Source organism: Chiloscyllium plagiosum, unplaced genomic scaffold, assembly GCF_037043375.1.
Source record: "Chiloscyllium plagiosum isolate Xiang-an unplaced genomic scaffold, Cpla_swu_hap1 HiC_scaffold_13, whole genome shotgun sequence".
In the NCBI taxonomy this organism is placed as follows: Eukaryota; Metazoa; Chordata; class Chondrichthyes; order Orectolobiformes; family Hemiscylliidae; genus Chiloscyllium; species Chiloscyllium plagiosum.
In genome coordinates this window covers 80,327,133-80,342,574 of record NW_028270151.1, presented here as the reverse complement: position 1 = coordinate 80,342,574, position 15,442 = coordinate 80,327,133, and the positions used below count along the sequence as shown (strand labels likewise).

Sequence of the window (15,442 nt, the reverse complement as noted above, 5' to 3'; positions counted from 1 at the left end):
GCCAAACCTGCTGAGCTTTTCCAGCAATTTCTGTTTTTGTTTCTGATTCCCAGCATCCATGGTTCTTTCAGTTTTTCTTTTGTTTTCCACAGAACATGACCTGGATCTCTGGATTAACAGCCGAGTGGTAATGACACAAGGCCACCACTCCCCTTAAATTGTCCAGGTATGTCCTATACACAAAATGCAGAACAAATTCAACCCAGCCAAAGGCTGCCCCATCTGTCCACTCTTGATCTTCAGCTGAGTGATGGAAGCAGTTATTGATATTGTTATCAAACAGCACTTGCAAAGCAATAACCTGCTCACTGACCCTTAGCTTGTATTCTGCCAGGACCACTCTGCTCCTGACCTCATTACAGACTTGGTCCAACCATGGGCAAAAAACGTTGAACTCAAGCAGTGACATGAGAATGACAGCCCTTAACACCAATTAGCCCAAGTGAAACTGGAGTTAATGGAAATCAAGGGAATAATTCTCTGCTGGATGCAGTCATAGCTAGTACAAAGGAAGATGAATGTGGTTGTTGCAGGTCAATTATCTCAGCTCCAAAGCATCTCTACAGAAGTTCCTCAGGGTACTGTCCTTGGCCCAACTGCGTTTCATTGCTTCATCAATCACCTTTGCTTTGTCATTAGAGATTAGAAGCGTGGAATCCCTACAGTGTAGAAACAGGCCATTCGGCTCATCTAGTCACACTGACCCTCTGAACAGCATCCCACCCAGACCCATCCCTCCCCTCCCCTATCCCTGTTACCCTGCATTTCTCATGGTAAATCCACCTAATCTGCATATCTTTGACTGTGGGAGGAAACCGTCACAGACACTGGGAGAAGGTGCAAAGTGAAACCTGGGTCCCTGGTGCTGAGTTGCAGTAGTGCTAACCACTTAACTGTGATTGCACAACATTCAACTCCATTCCTGACTGCTCAGATACAGAACTGACCCTGTATACAGGGTCAAGACCTGGACAACACTCAGGCTTGGATTGAGAAAAGTAATGAAACGTTCACGGTTGACCAGAAAGTGAACTGGATCAGTCACATAAATACTGTGGCTCTAACCGCAGGTCAGAGGCTGGGAATTTGAAGATCATTACCTCCTGACTCCTCAAAGTCTGTCTACCATCTACAAGGAGTGTGGTGGAATACTCCACACTTACCTGGATGTGTGCAACTCCATTAACACTCAAGAAACTTGACACCTTCTAGGACAAAGTAGACAACTTGATTGGGACCGCAACCACCACCTTCACTTCCTGCACCACTGACACACAGAGGCAGTAGTGTCTACAATCTACAATAGGCATGATGGCAACTGACCGGGAATCCTTTGTCAGCAGTGTCCAAACCCACAATCTCTAACAGCTAGGACAGGTCTTCCCAAAGTGGGGTGCAACCTCACCCAATGGGGTTGTGGGTTCTGATGCAGTGATGGCGCCTGCCACGGAGCTCTGACTAGGTTGCAGTGGCCATGCGCTCACCCTTAACAGGCTGTCAATGACCTAGAATGGCAAGGGCAGCCCCAACCAAGTTTCACCAAGTCACCCTGTTTGGAAGGATATTACCATTCCTTCACTGTCCTGGAAAGTTCTGGAACCTCCTTCCCAATAGCATTCTAGAAACACCTACACACCAAGCGTTGCAACAGTTCAAGAAGGAAGGTCACCATCATCTTCTCAGGGGTAATTGGGAATGGGCAATGAACAGTGGGGCCAGCTAACGATGCCCAAAATCACAAGAACCGGTACAAAGTTTAAAATCACACACCAGATTATAGTCTGTTGGACTATAACCTGGTGTTGTGTGACTTTCAACTTTGTACACCCCAGTCCAACACCTCCAAATCAAGAACAGACACACTGGAGAAAATGACTGATAATCGAGGCAGTCAGGCAGAGTTGTTTTTAATCTAAAACTCATAATTTAAGCCTTTGTTTTACACTTAATGAGCCAGAAACTGAAACTTCAGATCATGGCGTTTAAACAGAGCAACCTTAGAGAGCATTTCCATTCGCTCCAGTGATTTGTGACTCTTACAATTGAGGCTAAGGCTCTCAGGACAGTCAATATGTGGCCTGTTTAAACTCAGCAGCAATTTAAAATGGCCCAGCTGAGTTCAGGCCTCCCTCTGGTATGATGTGCATCCCTTACCCCATCGGCAGAAGTGGGATGCACTGGATGTGGAAACAGAGGCTCCAATACTGGATCTCACTTGCATTTTAAATTCTTCTTAATAGGCCCAACTCCTTGAAAATGAGCCTGAATATATCCAATGGTACATTATTTTGTAAGGACAGGAATATGAGATCATGTAATGCTCAGTGAATCTTTAAGGCCGAAAGATCTAATTGTTAATTAAACATAGGTTGTTTAAAATCAATTTTTGTTGTTGTTAGCGAACATTTATGGGCTGGAATATACTGGGTGAATGTTCAGCGGGTCACTCTTGGCCTCGGAATCAAAAGGTTATGAGTTCAAGTGGTAATCCAGAGATTTGAACACAGTCCAAGTTGAGCTCTGAGAGAATGCCGCACTGTCAAAAGTGCAGCTTTTGGATGAGATGCCAAACAGAGTTCCAATCTTTCCTCTTATGTGCAGTTCAATGATCCTATTTCCAAGAAGATCTCCCCAGTTTACTGAGCAATATTCACTTTGCAACCAAAATCATTAAAAGAGATGACCTGGTCATTATCATGTTGTAGTTTATAGTACCTTATTGTACACGATTGGTTGATACAGTTTCCTAATTTAGAACACTTAGTATTCAAGTGCATTAAGATGTTCTGAGGCCTTAATAGACACGACATATTGCAAATTCACTCTTTAATGAGATGTCATAATTTAGCCATTCTGGGAGACTGGCATAATCTGGCATACAGTTACAAAATGCTAACACAAAGCTTGCAAACAGTAAAGGAGCCTTTAGTGGTTTTTGTTATTCATTATCAATATTGAGTTCAATAATTTTAGGTCTGAACTCTCCCATGTGCTCATCCCCAACCCCACATACCAGGCCTTGTTATCATAAAGTCTGCCACTACACACTGCCTACTGTTACCCACTAATGGTCACCTATTCATTCTCCAAGCCAATTTGTTATCTACTCCTTTGTCTGTCCAATTTTACCCCCTTCCCTCAACCTTATCTTCTGCATATAAACCGACAATTTCATAGCTACGTCAGTTCTGAGGAAGGGTCACCGGACCCGAAACGTTAACTCTGATTTCTGTTCACAGATGCTGCCAGACCTGCCGAGCTTTTCCAGCAACTTCTGCTTTTGCTTCAGTATTTTTTTTTTAACCTGTGTTCTTTAAGGGGCAAGCTGTAAATTTGTCTCAATTTTCCATTGACCAAAAATGATGGTGTTCAGACCCAGTTGGGAGAAGGGGGACAATTGAGGGAATGTTTGAACAAAGCATGGAATGAAGATACTTACTTGTCCACACAAGGAGCACAGCGGGCTTGCTGATATCGTTCTGATTGACATTTCGCTTGACTGAGAAAATAGAAATATTGTAAAGTCTTCCTGGGGAGAGTGGCCTCAACCGGTGTCGTGATCTGCTTTTGTTGACAAAGTCAGTCTTGCGCACTTTTCCATCACAGGATGTGTAGGTTACTGCAAAGCCGTCGATCAGCTCCTGTGCACTGTCGATCTCTGGGGCTTGCCATGAGATTTCAATCTCATTACCCTCCGATCTTTCCACCTTCAGGGCTGCTGGTGGGGCAAGTTCTGGGAGACAAAATGAGACAGAAATGAAGAGGGAGGCCCTGCTCCCGGCCATCAGCAACTCCTCAGTTCGAGTTTCTCCACATCTCTGCTGTGAACTCAGCTCTGCTGCCACTTCCATTGGGTGGGGATCAGAGTGCAAGGTATATTTGGTGTGACAGATCAATTCATCCTCCAGCCCGTTCACACTCTACCCCCCAAAAAGCTCTGCAATCCATTTACATCTCCTTTTACAGGCCATGTAGATCTGCCCCATTCCTATTTCATTCCCTTCCACAGCCAACACGCACGATCATACAGCATTTAATCTTCCAGTGTTCAATCTTTCTCCCTCAATTAATCTCCCTCAACAGCTCTCAACATGGACTCTATCCAACCCATTTAATTTCTTTGGCTACTGAATCTTACAGCACAAAAGGAAACAACTTAGCTTTCGGTTTGTAAGAAGATGCAATTACCCTGTAATAAGTGTAATACGTCTGAGGTGGGCAAATAGATGGCAGACAGGTCACCAACTTTATTTTATCTGGTCTTGCCCACACCTTGATTTATGTCAGCTGGATGGGCACCATTAAGTTCCCTTCTGTACATTACATAGGAACTGGAGTAGACCATTCATTCACCATTTAGTTTATATCATTGCTGATCACCTCCTCGATCCATGTTCCTACACTACCTCAATACCCCTGGATGTCATTAGTCTCCAGAAATTGACAGACTTCTGTCTTGAAACTGTTCAGTGATTGAAATTTCACAGCCCTCTGGGGTAGAGGAATGGCAAGATTCACCATCCTCTGAGTGAAGAAATTCCTCCTCATCTCAGACTTAAAACGACCTGTCCCTTATCCTGATATTGTGACCCTGGTTTTAGATTCATCAACCAGGGGAAACATCCCAGCCATATCCACCAGGTCATGTTATCATCAACTGCAAACTGCAATTGGATCACCCTACATTCTCACACATCTCTTGTTGAGATCACATCAAGGATCTATACATCAGCAACAAAGTATCATTATTCTTGTACTCAACTCAGAGAGTGGTGGGTGTATGGAATGCTCTGCCCCAGAAGGCTGTGGGGGCCAAGTCTCTGGATACTTTCAAGAAAGAGTTGGATAGAGCTCTTAAAGATAGTGGCATCAAGGGTTAGGGGGATAAGGCAGGAACAGGATACTGATTGAGGATGATCAGCCATGATCATAATGAATGGTGGTGCTGGCTCGAAGGGCAGAATGGCCTACTCCTGCACCTATTGTCTATTGTCTATAGCTCCCCTTGTGGTCACCATACCTCTTGCTTGCTGTGCCTATGACTTACTGTTGTGATCCTAAGTGATGTTATTACTGGACAAGACAAGTCCCAGACTAAAACCTAGCTTGATAGGTTATATTTTGTTTTGTTTTGGTTTTAATGAGGTGGTATCAAACTGACACATGATCACACAATGTTGCAGATTTGGTTTTAACAATAAAACTAAACTTCAGCTGCACCTACAGTGATTCAATAATTCCTCCTGAACAACACTAGTCTATTTTTTCCTTGACCTGTAGTCCTCTCCCAAACAAATTTCTATCCAGATCCTTTCTGAGAATGGTAACTGGGAAGTTTGTCCCCAGTTTTCAGTCAGGTGCAGCAGATTTCTGGAAAAAAAACCCCCAACAGGTCTTTGACAATTGACCTGCTCACTCTACGTTGCTCCCCTTCCAAAAGGGAATCTACTACGACTGTCAAACAGAAATGTCATCAAATGTCATAAATCCAACTGACCTTGCTGCAGGTCTGATCCACGTTCATTGCACAGCAAGGAGTAAGCATACACGTTAAATATTTCTGACAGTGAGGTGTGATCATTTCGTTACTTGTCACCCATACGGAGTTGTCTCTGATGTTAGGGGAAGCAGTCCCCTATGGAACCGTCTTTCATTGGGAGCACGACAATGTTTATTTTTGGAACCGCAGTCTTGCTGTAAAAGCATTTTGAGGTCTTTCAAATCATTCCAAACTCCCCCCTTTTTCTCTTAGATTACTCCTGCTCCACTCACACCAATGATTGTTTGTCACTCCTACCTCCTCTCATGCATGTACTGTCTGTCACTCCCACCTCCTCTCATGCCTGTACTGATTACCCATCACTCCCACCTCCTCTCATGCCTGTACTGATTACCTGTCGCTCCCACCTCCTCTCATGCCTGTACTGCTTACCTGTCACTCCCACCTCCTCTCATGCCTGTACTGCTTACCCGTCACTCCCACCTCCTCTCATGCCTGTACTGATTACCTGTCGCTCCCACCTCCTCTCATGCCTGTACTGCTTACCTGTCAATCCCACCTCCTCTCATGCCTGTACTGATTACCTGTCGCTCCCACCTCCTCTCATGCCTGTACTGCTTACCTGTCACTCCCACCTCCTCTCATGCCTGTACTGCTTACCTGTCAATCCCACCTCCTCTCATGCCTGTACTGCTTACCTGTCACTCCCACCTCCTCTCATGCCTGTACTGATTACCTGTCACTCCCACTTCCTCTTATGCCTGTACTGATGGTCAGTCCTACCTTGCCCTGTGCCTGTCGTGATAGCTTGTCACATACAGCTCCATATATTAATGTTCTACCACTTCCCCCTTTGCTTGTACCTATATAAATGGTTCAACGTGAGTCCTTACCACCTGTCCCTTACCTGCGTCGCAGTGTTTTCCTGAGTATCCAACTTTACAAGTGCAGATATACGATTCATTTACAGTGCGGCAGAAACCACGAGCACCACAGGGGCTTAGAACACAAGGATTCACAACTGGCACAACATAAAGAAACACAACATTACTGAATGGTCATCGCCTGCTTTGCACCTAAACCTCCCCTTTACCACCATCAACACCCCCTTTGTCATTTACTTTGATTACCCTCACGCTCTGTTCCACTTGTTCCTCTTCCTGCATGGTCAGTGGATTAAATAAAAAATCATTTTCCAGCTCTCTTCAGTTCTGAAGAAGCGTCATACTGGGCTTGATATGTTAAATGTTTCCTTCTCTCCATAGATACTGCCAGACCAGCTGAGATCCCCCAGCATTTTCTGTCTCGATTTCAGATGACCTGCTTCCACGGTAATGTCACTTGTGCAATTCTGGTCTCCCTCCTATCGGAAGGATATGGTGAAACTTGAAAGGGTTCAGAAAAGATCTACAAACATGTTGTCAGGGTTGGAGGGTTTGGTCTATAGGGAGAGGTTGAATAGGCTGAGGCTGTTTTCCCTGGAACATCGGAGGTTGAGGGGTGACCTTATAGAGGTTTATAAAATCATGAGGGGCACGGATAGGGTAAATGGATAAGGTCTTTTCCCTGGGGTGGGGGGAGTCCAGAACTAGAGGGCATGGGTTTAGGGTGAGAGGGGAAATATTTAAAATGGACTGAAGGGGCAAGTTTTTCACGCAGAGAGTGGAATGGAAGAATGGAATCAGCACCCCGAGGATGTGGTGGAGGCCGGTAAAATTACAACATTTAAAAGGCATCTGGATGGGTGTATGAATAGGAAGGGTTTACAGGGATATGGGCCAAATGTTGGCAAACGGGACGAGATTAGATTAGGATATCTTATCGGCAAGGATGAGTTGGACTGAAGGATCTGTTTCTGTGTTGGACATCTGCATGACTCTATGAATGGTCATCAAGATTGACGCACGAGGGAATATGTAAGATTTAAATTCTAACTACAGAGTGAGGTGGACTGCAAACTCAAGGATACAAACAGAATTGTGCTGATTTATACTTCCAGCATTAATCAATCCACTACATCGTAGGTTCCTGTGGTGCAGTGGTAGTGTCTGCACCCCTGAAACAGAAGTTCTGGGTTCAAGTCCCACCTGCTCCAGAGGTGCACCATAACATATATGGATTTAAAACACCTACAATAGTGACTTTTTTTTATGTTTGTTGAAATCATTAGAGAAGCTTTTCTCTGTTTCTCATTTACTTCATCATTAGGCACTGTCATGAAGGGAGCAACACATGATACAGGAGCAGGAGTAGACCATGTGGCCCCTTGAGCTTGCTCCTCCATTCATCTATATCATGCCCAATCTTCCACCTCAATGCTATTTTCCTGCATTATCCCATGTCTTTAATATCTAGAAATCTATTGATCTTTGTCTTGAATACATTCATCATCTGGGCTCCAAAGCTCATTGGGATCCAAAGATTCATCACTCACTGAGTGAATAAATTCCATCTCATTTTGGTTATAAAATCTTCATTTTGAGATAGAGTCTGCTAGTTTCAGATTCTTCAATCTCTCCATCCCAGAAGGATGAAACGCCTTTTCTCCACCGACCCTGTCGGGACATAGAAGCAGGTTGTGTGTTGGAATGAGATCACCCCTCATTCTCCTAAAATCTAAAGAACACAGTCCCAGTCTCCTCAGTCTCTTCTGGTAGGACAACCCATTAACCCAGGAACTAGGGAATAAGGAAATGGTGCAGACATTAAACAAATACTTCATGAAAGAAGACTAAGAAAATGTTCCAGACATAGAGTCATAGAGTCACAGAGATGTACAGCACGGAAACAGACCTTCGGTCCAACTTGTCCATGCCGACCACATGGTCTAGTGAGAATGTGAAACTCAAAGATTATTGGTATCAACTAAATAAAAGCTCTGAATAAATTAATGGAAATAAAATTTGACCTGGCATTCTGCAGCCAAGGGCCACAGAAATAAAGGCTGCTCATCTGTTTTGAACTTCCAGAACTTCCTGGATTTTGGAACAGTCTCCCTAGATTGGCAAGTACAAATTGGCACCCTGTCATTCAAGCAAAGCAGGGACAGAGGCAGAAGCAGGGGAAATTAAAGACCAATCGACCTGACAGCATTAAGAGGGAGTGTTCTAGATGTGTTTTCGGCACATGGTAATCTTACAAAATCACAATATGATTGGACTGAGTAAATGTGGATATCTGAAGTCATGTTTCAAAAACCTCCCAATACTTTCGGAGGTTGGAAGTGGTAGCACAGGGAAAGGAGAACCATGGACTTCGTGCACCTAGCTTTTCAAAAATGTTCCGCTAAGTTGTCATAAAATAGAGATTTAACAAAATTAGGTTCATGGTATTAGGCACAATGTATTAAATTGGTTTGAGGAATGGTTAATGGCAAGGGCAGAGAGGGGGAAGAAACAGGACATTTCCATTTAGTTGGCTGTAACTAGCTGTGTACCTCCAAGATCGCGTCTTTTGGCCTCAGCTATTTACACTCTATATCAGAGGTTTAGATGAAGGGTCCTGCAGTAACATTTGCAAGTTTGCTGATGATGCAGAGTTATATGGGAGACTAAGCTGGATGTAGAGATACTGCAACAGCATTTACACAGTGGGCAGCTTGAAAATAATGTGATGAAATGTGAAGTTATCCACTTTTATCAGAAAAGTAGAAGGGGTGAACATTTCGAAAATCTTGAGAGGCTAGCAAACATTTTGCATTTAGATTCAGCACAGAACCCTTGTGCACAAATCCCAGTAATATCATATGGAGGTATAAGCAAGTCAAAATGTAAATGATAATACCAAACTTTATTACAAAAGGGTTGGATTATACAGGGAGATAACTGAAATAACTGGGGTGGCATGGTTTCCTCAGTGGTTAGCACTGCTGCCTCACAGCACAAGGGACCTGGGTTCGATTCTACCCTCGAACGACTGTCAGTGTTGAGTTTGCACATTTTCCCAGTGTCTGCTTGGGTTTTGTCTGGGTGCTCCAGTTTCCTCCCACAGTCCAAAGATGTATGGATTAGGTGAATTGGCTATGCTAAATTGTTCTTGGCTAGGTGGATTAGCCATGGGAAACGCAGGGTTACATGGATGGGTGGTTTTGGGTGGGGTGTTCTTTGGAGGGTTGGTGTGGGCTGAATGGCCTGTTTCCACACTGTGTTCGATTCTATGACACGAGACATTGTTGAAACAACATCTGAAGTTCACTTTTCTGTTTTTACAGTACCCTTAAGGAAAGATACACTTGCCTTAGGAGTGGAAAGAAAGCTCATGAGATTGATTTCTACAGAGATATGTATCAAGTCAACTGAGTTTTAAACATATGGTGATCCATTTGAAACGTACAAAATTCTTCTTGGGCTTGATAGCATAGATGCCAGGAGAATGTTTCTGCTGGGGGCTGGTGAATCTAAGACACGAGTGATAGTCTCAGGATATGGAGTCAGCCATCCAAGACTGTGATGAGAAAAACTTATTCACTCAAAGAGTTTTTGAGTGTTTGGAATTCTCTGACCCCGAGAGTTGTGGAAGCATACATATCCTTAAGATAGAGGGTGATAGATTTTTGGATTCTAGGGGAATCGGGGGATGTAGGGATTGTGTGGGAAGGTACATTTGAGGTAGAAGATCATTTACAATTCTTTCAAATGGTGAAACAGACTCAATCAATCGAACAAGTTACTCTTGCTCCTTTCTCCTTGCTCCTTCACTTATGCCCAATCTTTCCATCGCACTACGTCCAGCACACAAAACTCAATAAACTCTTGGGTACATTGACAGCCAGACCCGTCCTGTAAAACTTAAGCTAAGTGTGACCCATGCAGTATCTGGTAAGTGCATGGATGACAGCACAAACCAGTAAACTCCCCATCACTTTGGCCAACATACCAGACATGAAGGAAGGAGCCAGAGGCAAGAAGGGCAGGAGAAAGGTGTAGTAGCATCATGAGGTCTTGGAAATCAATTCCTCAACAATGTAAGAAGTAAGCAAAATCAGGAGGTGTTTTAACACCAGCATAGGCAAAAATACACCTCAGCAGACACTATTCCAACCACAAAAGAGAAATGTCTGGCCCATAAATTTAGAAATGGATTAGGTAAAGGTAGATAAAGGTGGGTAAATGAGGTGCTGAGAAAATTAACTTTAATATATACATGGCAACAGGGGGTCTCAAGCTTGCAAGGAATAGAGATCAAGATCCCATGATTAAATTCATTAACTGCTTACCCACTATTCCATATATAAACCAACTCATCCCCATGATTAGATTCCAGCACGTGTAATTCGTTCCTCAGTTTCTATTGTTCAATATTTAAACCACATGCACCCCTCAATGAGAGTGCAGCTTGTACCTCACTCTCAGGTATCCATTATTCAACATTTAAAACTACAAAAACCCATCAAATCCCCTTGGCCTTCCCCAGGCAGATACTAGCCAAAGATCCTTAGACTGTGCCTTCCAAATCCACAACCATTTCTGTCTAGAACCAACTCCTGTTTCTTGAAAGCCTGTGCACCATCTACAAGGCACAAGTCTGGATGCATCATCAGTCTGGAAGGGTGCAGCCCCCAACAACAGTCAAGAAGCCTTACACCATCTAAGACAAAGCAGCCCGCTTGATTGGCACTGTATCCACAAGCATCCACTCCCTCCACCACCAATGCTCAGTAGCAGCAGTGTGTGCTATCTACAAGATGCACTGCAGAAATTTACCAAAGATCCTTAGACAGCACCTTCCAAACCCACGACCACTTCCTTCTAGAAGGACAAGGGCAGCGGATATGCGGGAATATCACGACCTGCAAACTCCCTTCCAAGCTACTCAAACAGCTGATTTGGAAATATATCGCCATTCCTTCACTGTTTCTGGATCAAAATCCGAGAACTCCCTCACTCAGGGCAATGTGGGTCTACCTACAGCACATGGACTGCAGCAGTTCAAGGAGGCAGCTCACCAACATCTTCTCAAGAGCAATAAGGGACGGGCAATAAATGCTGACCCAGCCAACGGCACCCACAACCCGTGAAGTAAATAAAAGGTATCTTTAGCCTGCAACTCGCACTGAGGTATCTGCCACTTTTCAGGAGGGATAGCCAACACATCGGTGGTGTGACCATTTCACTTACCTTCGCAGGTTGGTGCTTCACTCCACCTTCCATCCAATCGACAGGTACTCTCTCCTGGGCTGGGCTGTACTGTGTATCCTGCTTCGCAAACATACTGAGCGACTGAGCCATACTTGGTTGAAGAGATGAGCACCTCAGCATGCTTCACCTCGCTGGGGATCCCACAGTCCACCTCTAAAAGAAACAAGATGTGCAGGTTTTGAGGCAAAGAAGTTCATTGGATGGTACAGCCTTCAAACAGTGTCTTTTATAGAAACAATTTCATGCAGATATAAATAATTATTCAGTCTAGGGGAGGCGTAGCACATAGGGGGCAAAGGCCACATATAAAATGAACATGGAGGTCCAAAATGTGAGGTTTCAGGAGCGAGAGGGCCAGTGGAAACAGTGGTGAACTAATCTGGTGTGGGTATACTCACAGCACGTTTGGCTGAGGTGAAAGGGTGAAAGATAGAGACCACGTGGAGGTCACATGATCTCAGATTAGGGCTTTAGTGTGACTAGGCTGAAGGCAGGACACAGAAGCAGGTCGAAAGAGCATCAGAAACCCAGTTCAGAGTCAAATAGGATGTTGAGGTTCCAAGATAAGAGAGTGACCAGTGAAGGTAACAGTGTTGTTGACAATGGCGTGGGATTTATGTTAGGGACTGAGGAAGATGGCTTTTGGTCTTCTCAGCATTTATCTGGAGAAAAATCTGGGGCTCATTCACAGCTGGGGATTTGCAAACTTAGAAGACAACCCTGCTGGAGCGAAATTGGCATGGTCTAGACCAGTTTGACACTCTGCTTGAACCTATCTTGTCAGTTCCTCTGAAAATTACCTCTGAGGATAATGTTACCTAGTGCAATATTTATAGCTCAGAAAGTGATCACCACAGGTTGAGTCTCAATGAACTCTGAAGGCAAGAGCAAGTACTTTTGTGAAGTTCTAGTTATACATAGTATATATTAAAAAATTCCAGTCAAACAGACAACAGCGGAACCAAAAAAGGCAGGCACACTGCTCTGGACAGCAGAGTTCCTAAGTTACCAGGTCGTCAGGTTCCCCATGAGGGTGTTTATTGGCGGCATTGTGGTATTGTCACTGGATATTAATCCAGAGGCCCAGGCTAACTTGTCAGCCCAAGCCAGGATATTGTCCAGGTCTTGCTGCATTTGATCCTGGGCTGCTTCAATATCTGAGGATTCGTGAATGGTGCCAACATTGGCGAACATTCACTTCTGACCTTATGGTGGAGGGGAGTTCATTGATGAAACAGCTGAAGATGGTTGGTGTTAGGCACTACCCTGAAGGACTCCTGCAGAGATGTCCTGGAGTTGTGATGGCTGACATTCAACAACTATAACCATCGTCATTTGTTCTACGTATGATACCAACAAGTAGAGTGGTTTCCCCCTGATTCTGGTCGACTCAGGTTTTGCTATGGCTGTTTGATGCACACTTAGTCAAATGTGGCCTTGGTGTCAAGGGCTGTCACTCTCACTTCACCTCCGTATTTCAGTTATTTTGCCCATGTTTGAACCAGGACTGTAATGTGGTCAGGAGATGACTGGCTCTCATGGAAAACAAACTGAGTATCAGTGAACAGGATATTGTTAAACAAATGTTGCTTGATAGCAGTGATAATGATTCATTTCTTCACTTTACATTGAGGTAAAAGCCCAGTCATGATCTAGAAAAGTGGAGAAGGCTTAATGGGCATAATATCTTGCTCCTGTCTTGCGTTCCTTATGGAGTTCCTTACCTGCTCAGTCACTTCATGGGGCAATTCGGACTCAACGACATTGCTGCCATTGGGGTATCACACTTAGGCCAGACCAGGCACTATAGACAGATTCCCTTCCCTGAAGGATATTAGTGAAGCTCTTGGGTTTTTATGACAATTGACAATGGTAAAAATGTTCACCTTTACACTGGTTTTGTGTTTAGAATTCAAAGTTCAGCAACTGCCATGGTGAAATTCAAAACCACGTGCTCAGGACATCAGCCAAACTTCCTGGGTTACTAGTCCAGTAACATTACCACAACAGCAATACCTTCCATGTGGCCCACTGCTGAGATATCAGCATCTATCGAAGGGTAGAATTAACTCAAAATAAAGACTCTCACATTTTAGCTATGGGGTCTCTGTAATAATATTACCAATAGCAGTACTCAAGTGGCATTTTATCAAAATATCCCTAACCATATCCGAACAGTATGGTTACCTGTTTGACCCACTGGGATTTGACATATGGGAGTTAAGGTACAGTAGAGATTTACAAGGATATTGCCAGGGTTTGAGCTGTGAGGGGGAGGCAGTTTAGGCTGGGGCTATTTTCCCTGGAGCATCAAATGCTAAGGGGTGACCTAACAGAGGTTTATAAAATCATGAGGGGCATGGATAGGGTGAATAGCCAAGGTCTTTTTCCCAGGGTAGGGGAGTTCAAAAGTAGAGGGCATAGGTTTAAGGTGAGTGAGGAATGATTTAAAAAGGACCTAGACAACTTTTTCGCATTGTTTACATGTATGGAATGAGCTGCCAGATGAAGTGGGAGTTGGTACAGTTACAACATTTAAAAGGCATCTGGATGGATACATGACTAGGACAGGTTGAAAGGGATATGGGCCAAATGCTGGCAGATGGGATTAGATTAATTTAGGATATCTGGTCAGACTGAAGGGTTTCTGTGCTGTACATCTCTATGACTGTAAGTGGGAAACATTATATTCTAATGGGTTTCTGTAAAGTTGGAGTGACTAGGAAGAGTTAATGTCTTGGAATAATAAATAGGAGAAGTGAAAGAGATCAGGTTTTGCTTCATTGAGATTCTATACGCTGAAAAATGAATGGGGAGAGATTTCATCTATAGTATTCTAATTGAGAGATCTGATGAGGAGGGAACTGACTTACTGAGATTTTAACAATGAATCAACAGAAAGGGATTTGTCCATTAGGATTCTATCAAGAATTCATGTTAGGGCATTGGATTATTGGGATTCTCACAGTGAGATCTGATCCACTGGGATTCTAACAGCAAATCAGTGGAAAGGGATTTAGTCAATGGGATTCTAACAGTGAGAGTCAATAGAAAGTGATTTTATCCCTAAATAATCAATGGAAAGTAATTTGGTGCAGTGGAATCCTATCCAATAGGAGTCAATGGCAAATAGGTTGGCTGTACAATGGGAAATGCTACACAATAGGGGATTTGGTTGCTGTTCTTTTGTATTGACAGTATTTGGTGTACCTGTGTCACAGTGCCGTCCAGTGAATCCTCTCGGGCATTCACACTTGTATTTCCCAATGTAATGGAAGCACGTGCCCCCATTCTGGCATGGGCTGGATGAACATGGATCTGGCTTACCTACACAGAAGGGAACAAGACGAGATCTGTTAACAGATAGAAGGAGTCAGGGTCAGACAGGAATAATCAGATACCCAGACACAAACCACAGAGTAAGATGCTCTTTATGCCAATGGTGTAAACCTATATTGATGTCTTCTACTGTTCCATTGAGACATTGCTGCAATTATCTAAAAAGTGATACTCTCAAATCATTGACGGACTGATTCCAAAGTGAAAATCCAGGCATATCCGACTGGCATTGCTATAACTATCTTGGTCAAGACACCCTCTTTAAACTTGCATGATTGACGCGCCATTATTCCAGTACTTCACAATATTTCACAGTGGGCCTGTCTTTATGCTCCTGTACATCTATTTCACAATGGGATCCCCTTTATACTCATGCTGCTACAGCTGGGATCATATTAATCAGAGAATCCCTACAGTGTGGAAGCAGGCCCATCCAGTCCACACCACCCCTTTGAAAAGCAGCCCA

At 43.8% G+C, this 15,442-nt stretch overlaps 1 protein-coding gene across 2 annotated transcripts in view; it reads right to left on the bottom strand.

Annotated features, from left to right (window-relative positions):
• sned1 (sushi, nidogen and EGF-like domains 1) overlaps positions 1 to 15,442 on the bottom strand; it is a 167,787-nt gene that overhangs the window by 35,121 nt on the left and 117,224 nt on the right. For both annotated transcript variants that reach the window (XM_043701804.2, XM_043701803.2), the window contains 4 exons: positions 14,848 to 14,964; positions 11,617 to 11,790; positions 6,408 to 6,521; positions 3,440 to 3,733 (listed from right to left, as the gene is read on the bottom strand). In XM_043701804.2, coding sequence (XP_043557739.2) covers positions 3,440 to 3,733; positions 6,408 to 6,521; positions 11,617 to 11,790; positions 14,848 to 14,964 — 699 coding nt within the window. The remainder of the gene's footprint in view (positions 1 to 3,439; positions 3,734 to 6,407; positions 6,522 to 11,616; positions 11,791 to 14,847; positions 14,965 to 15,442) is intronic.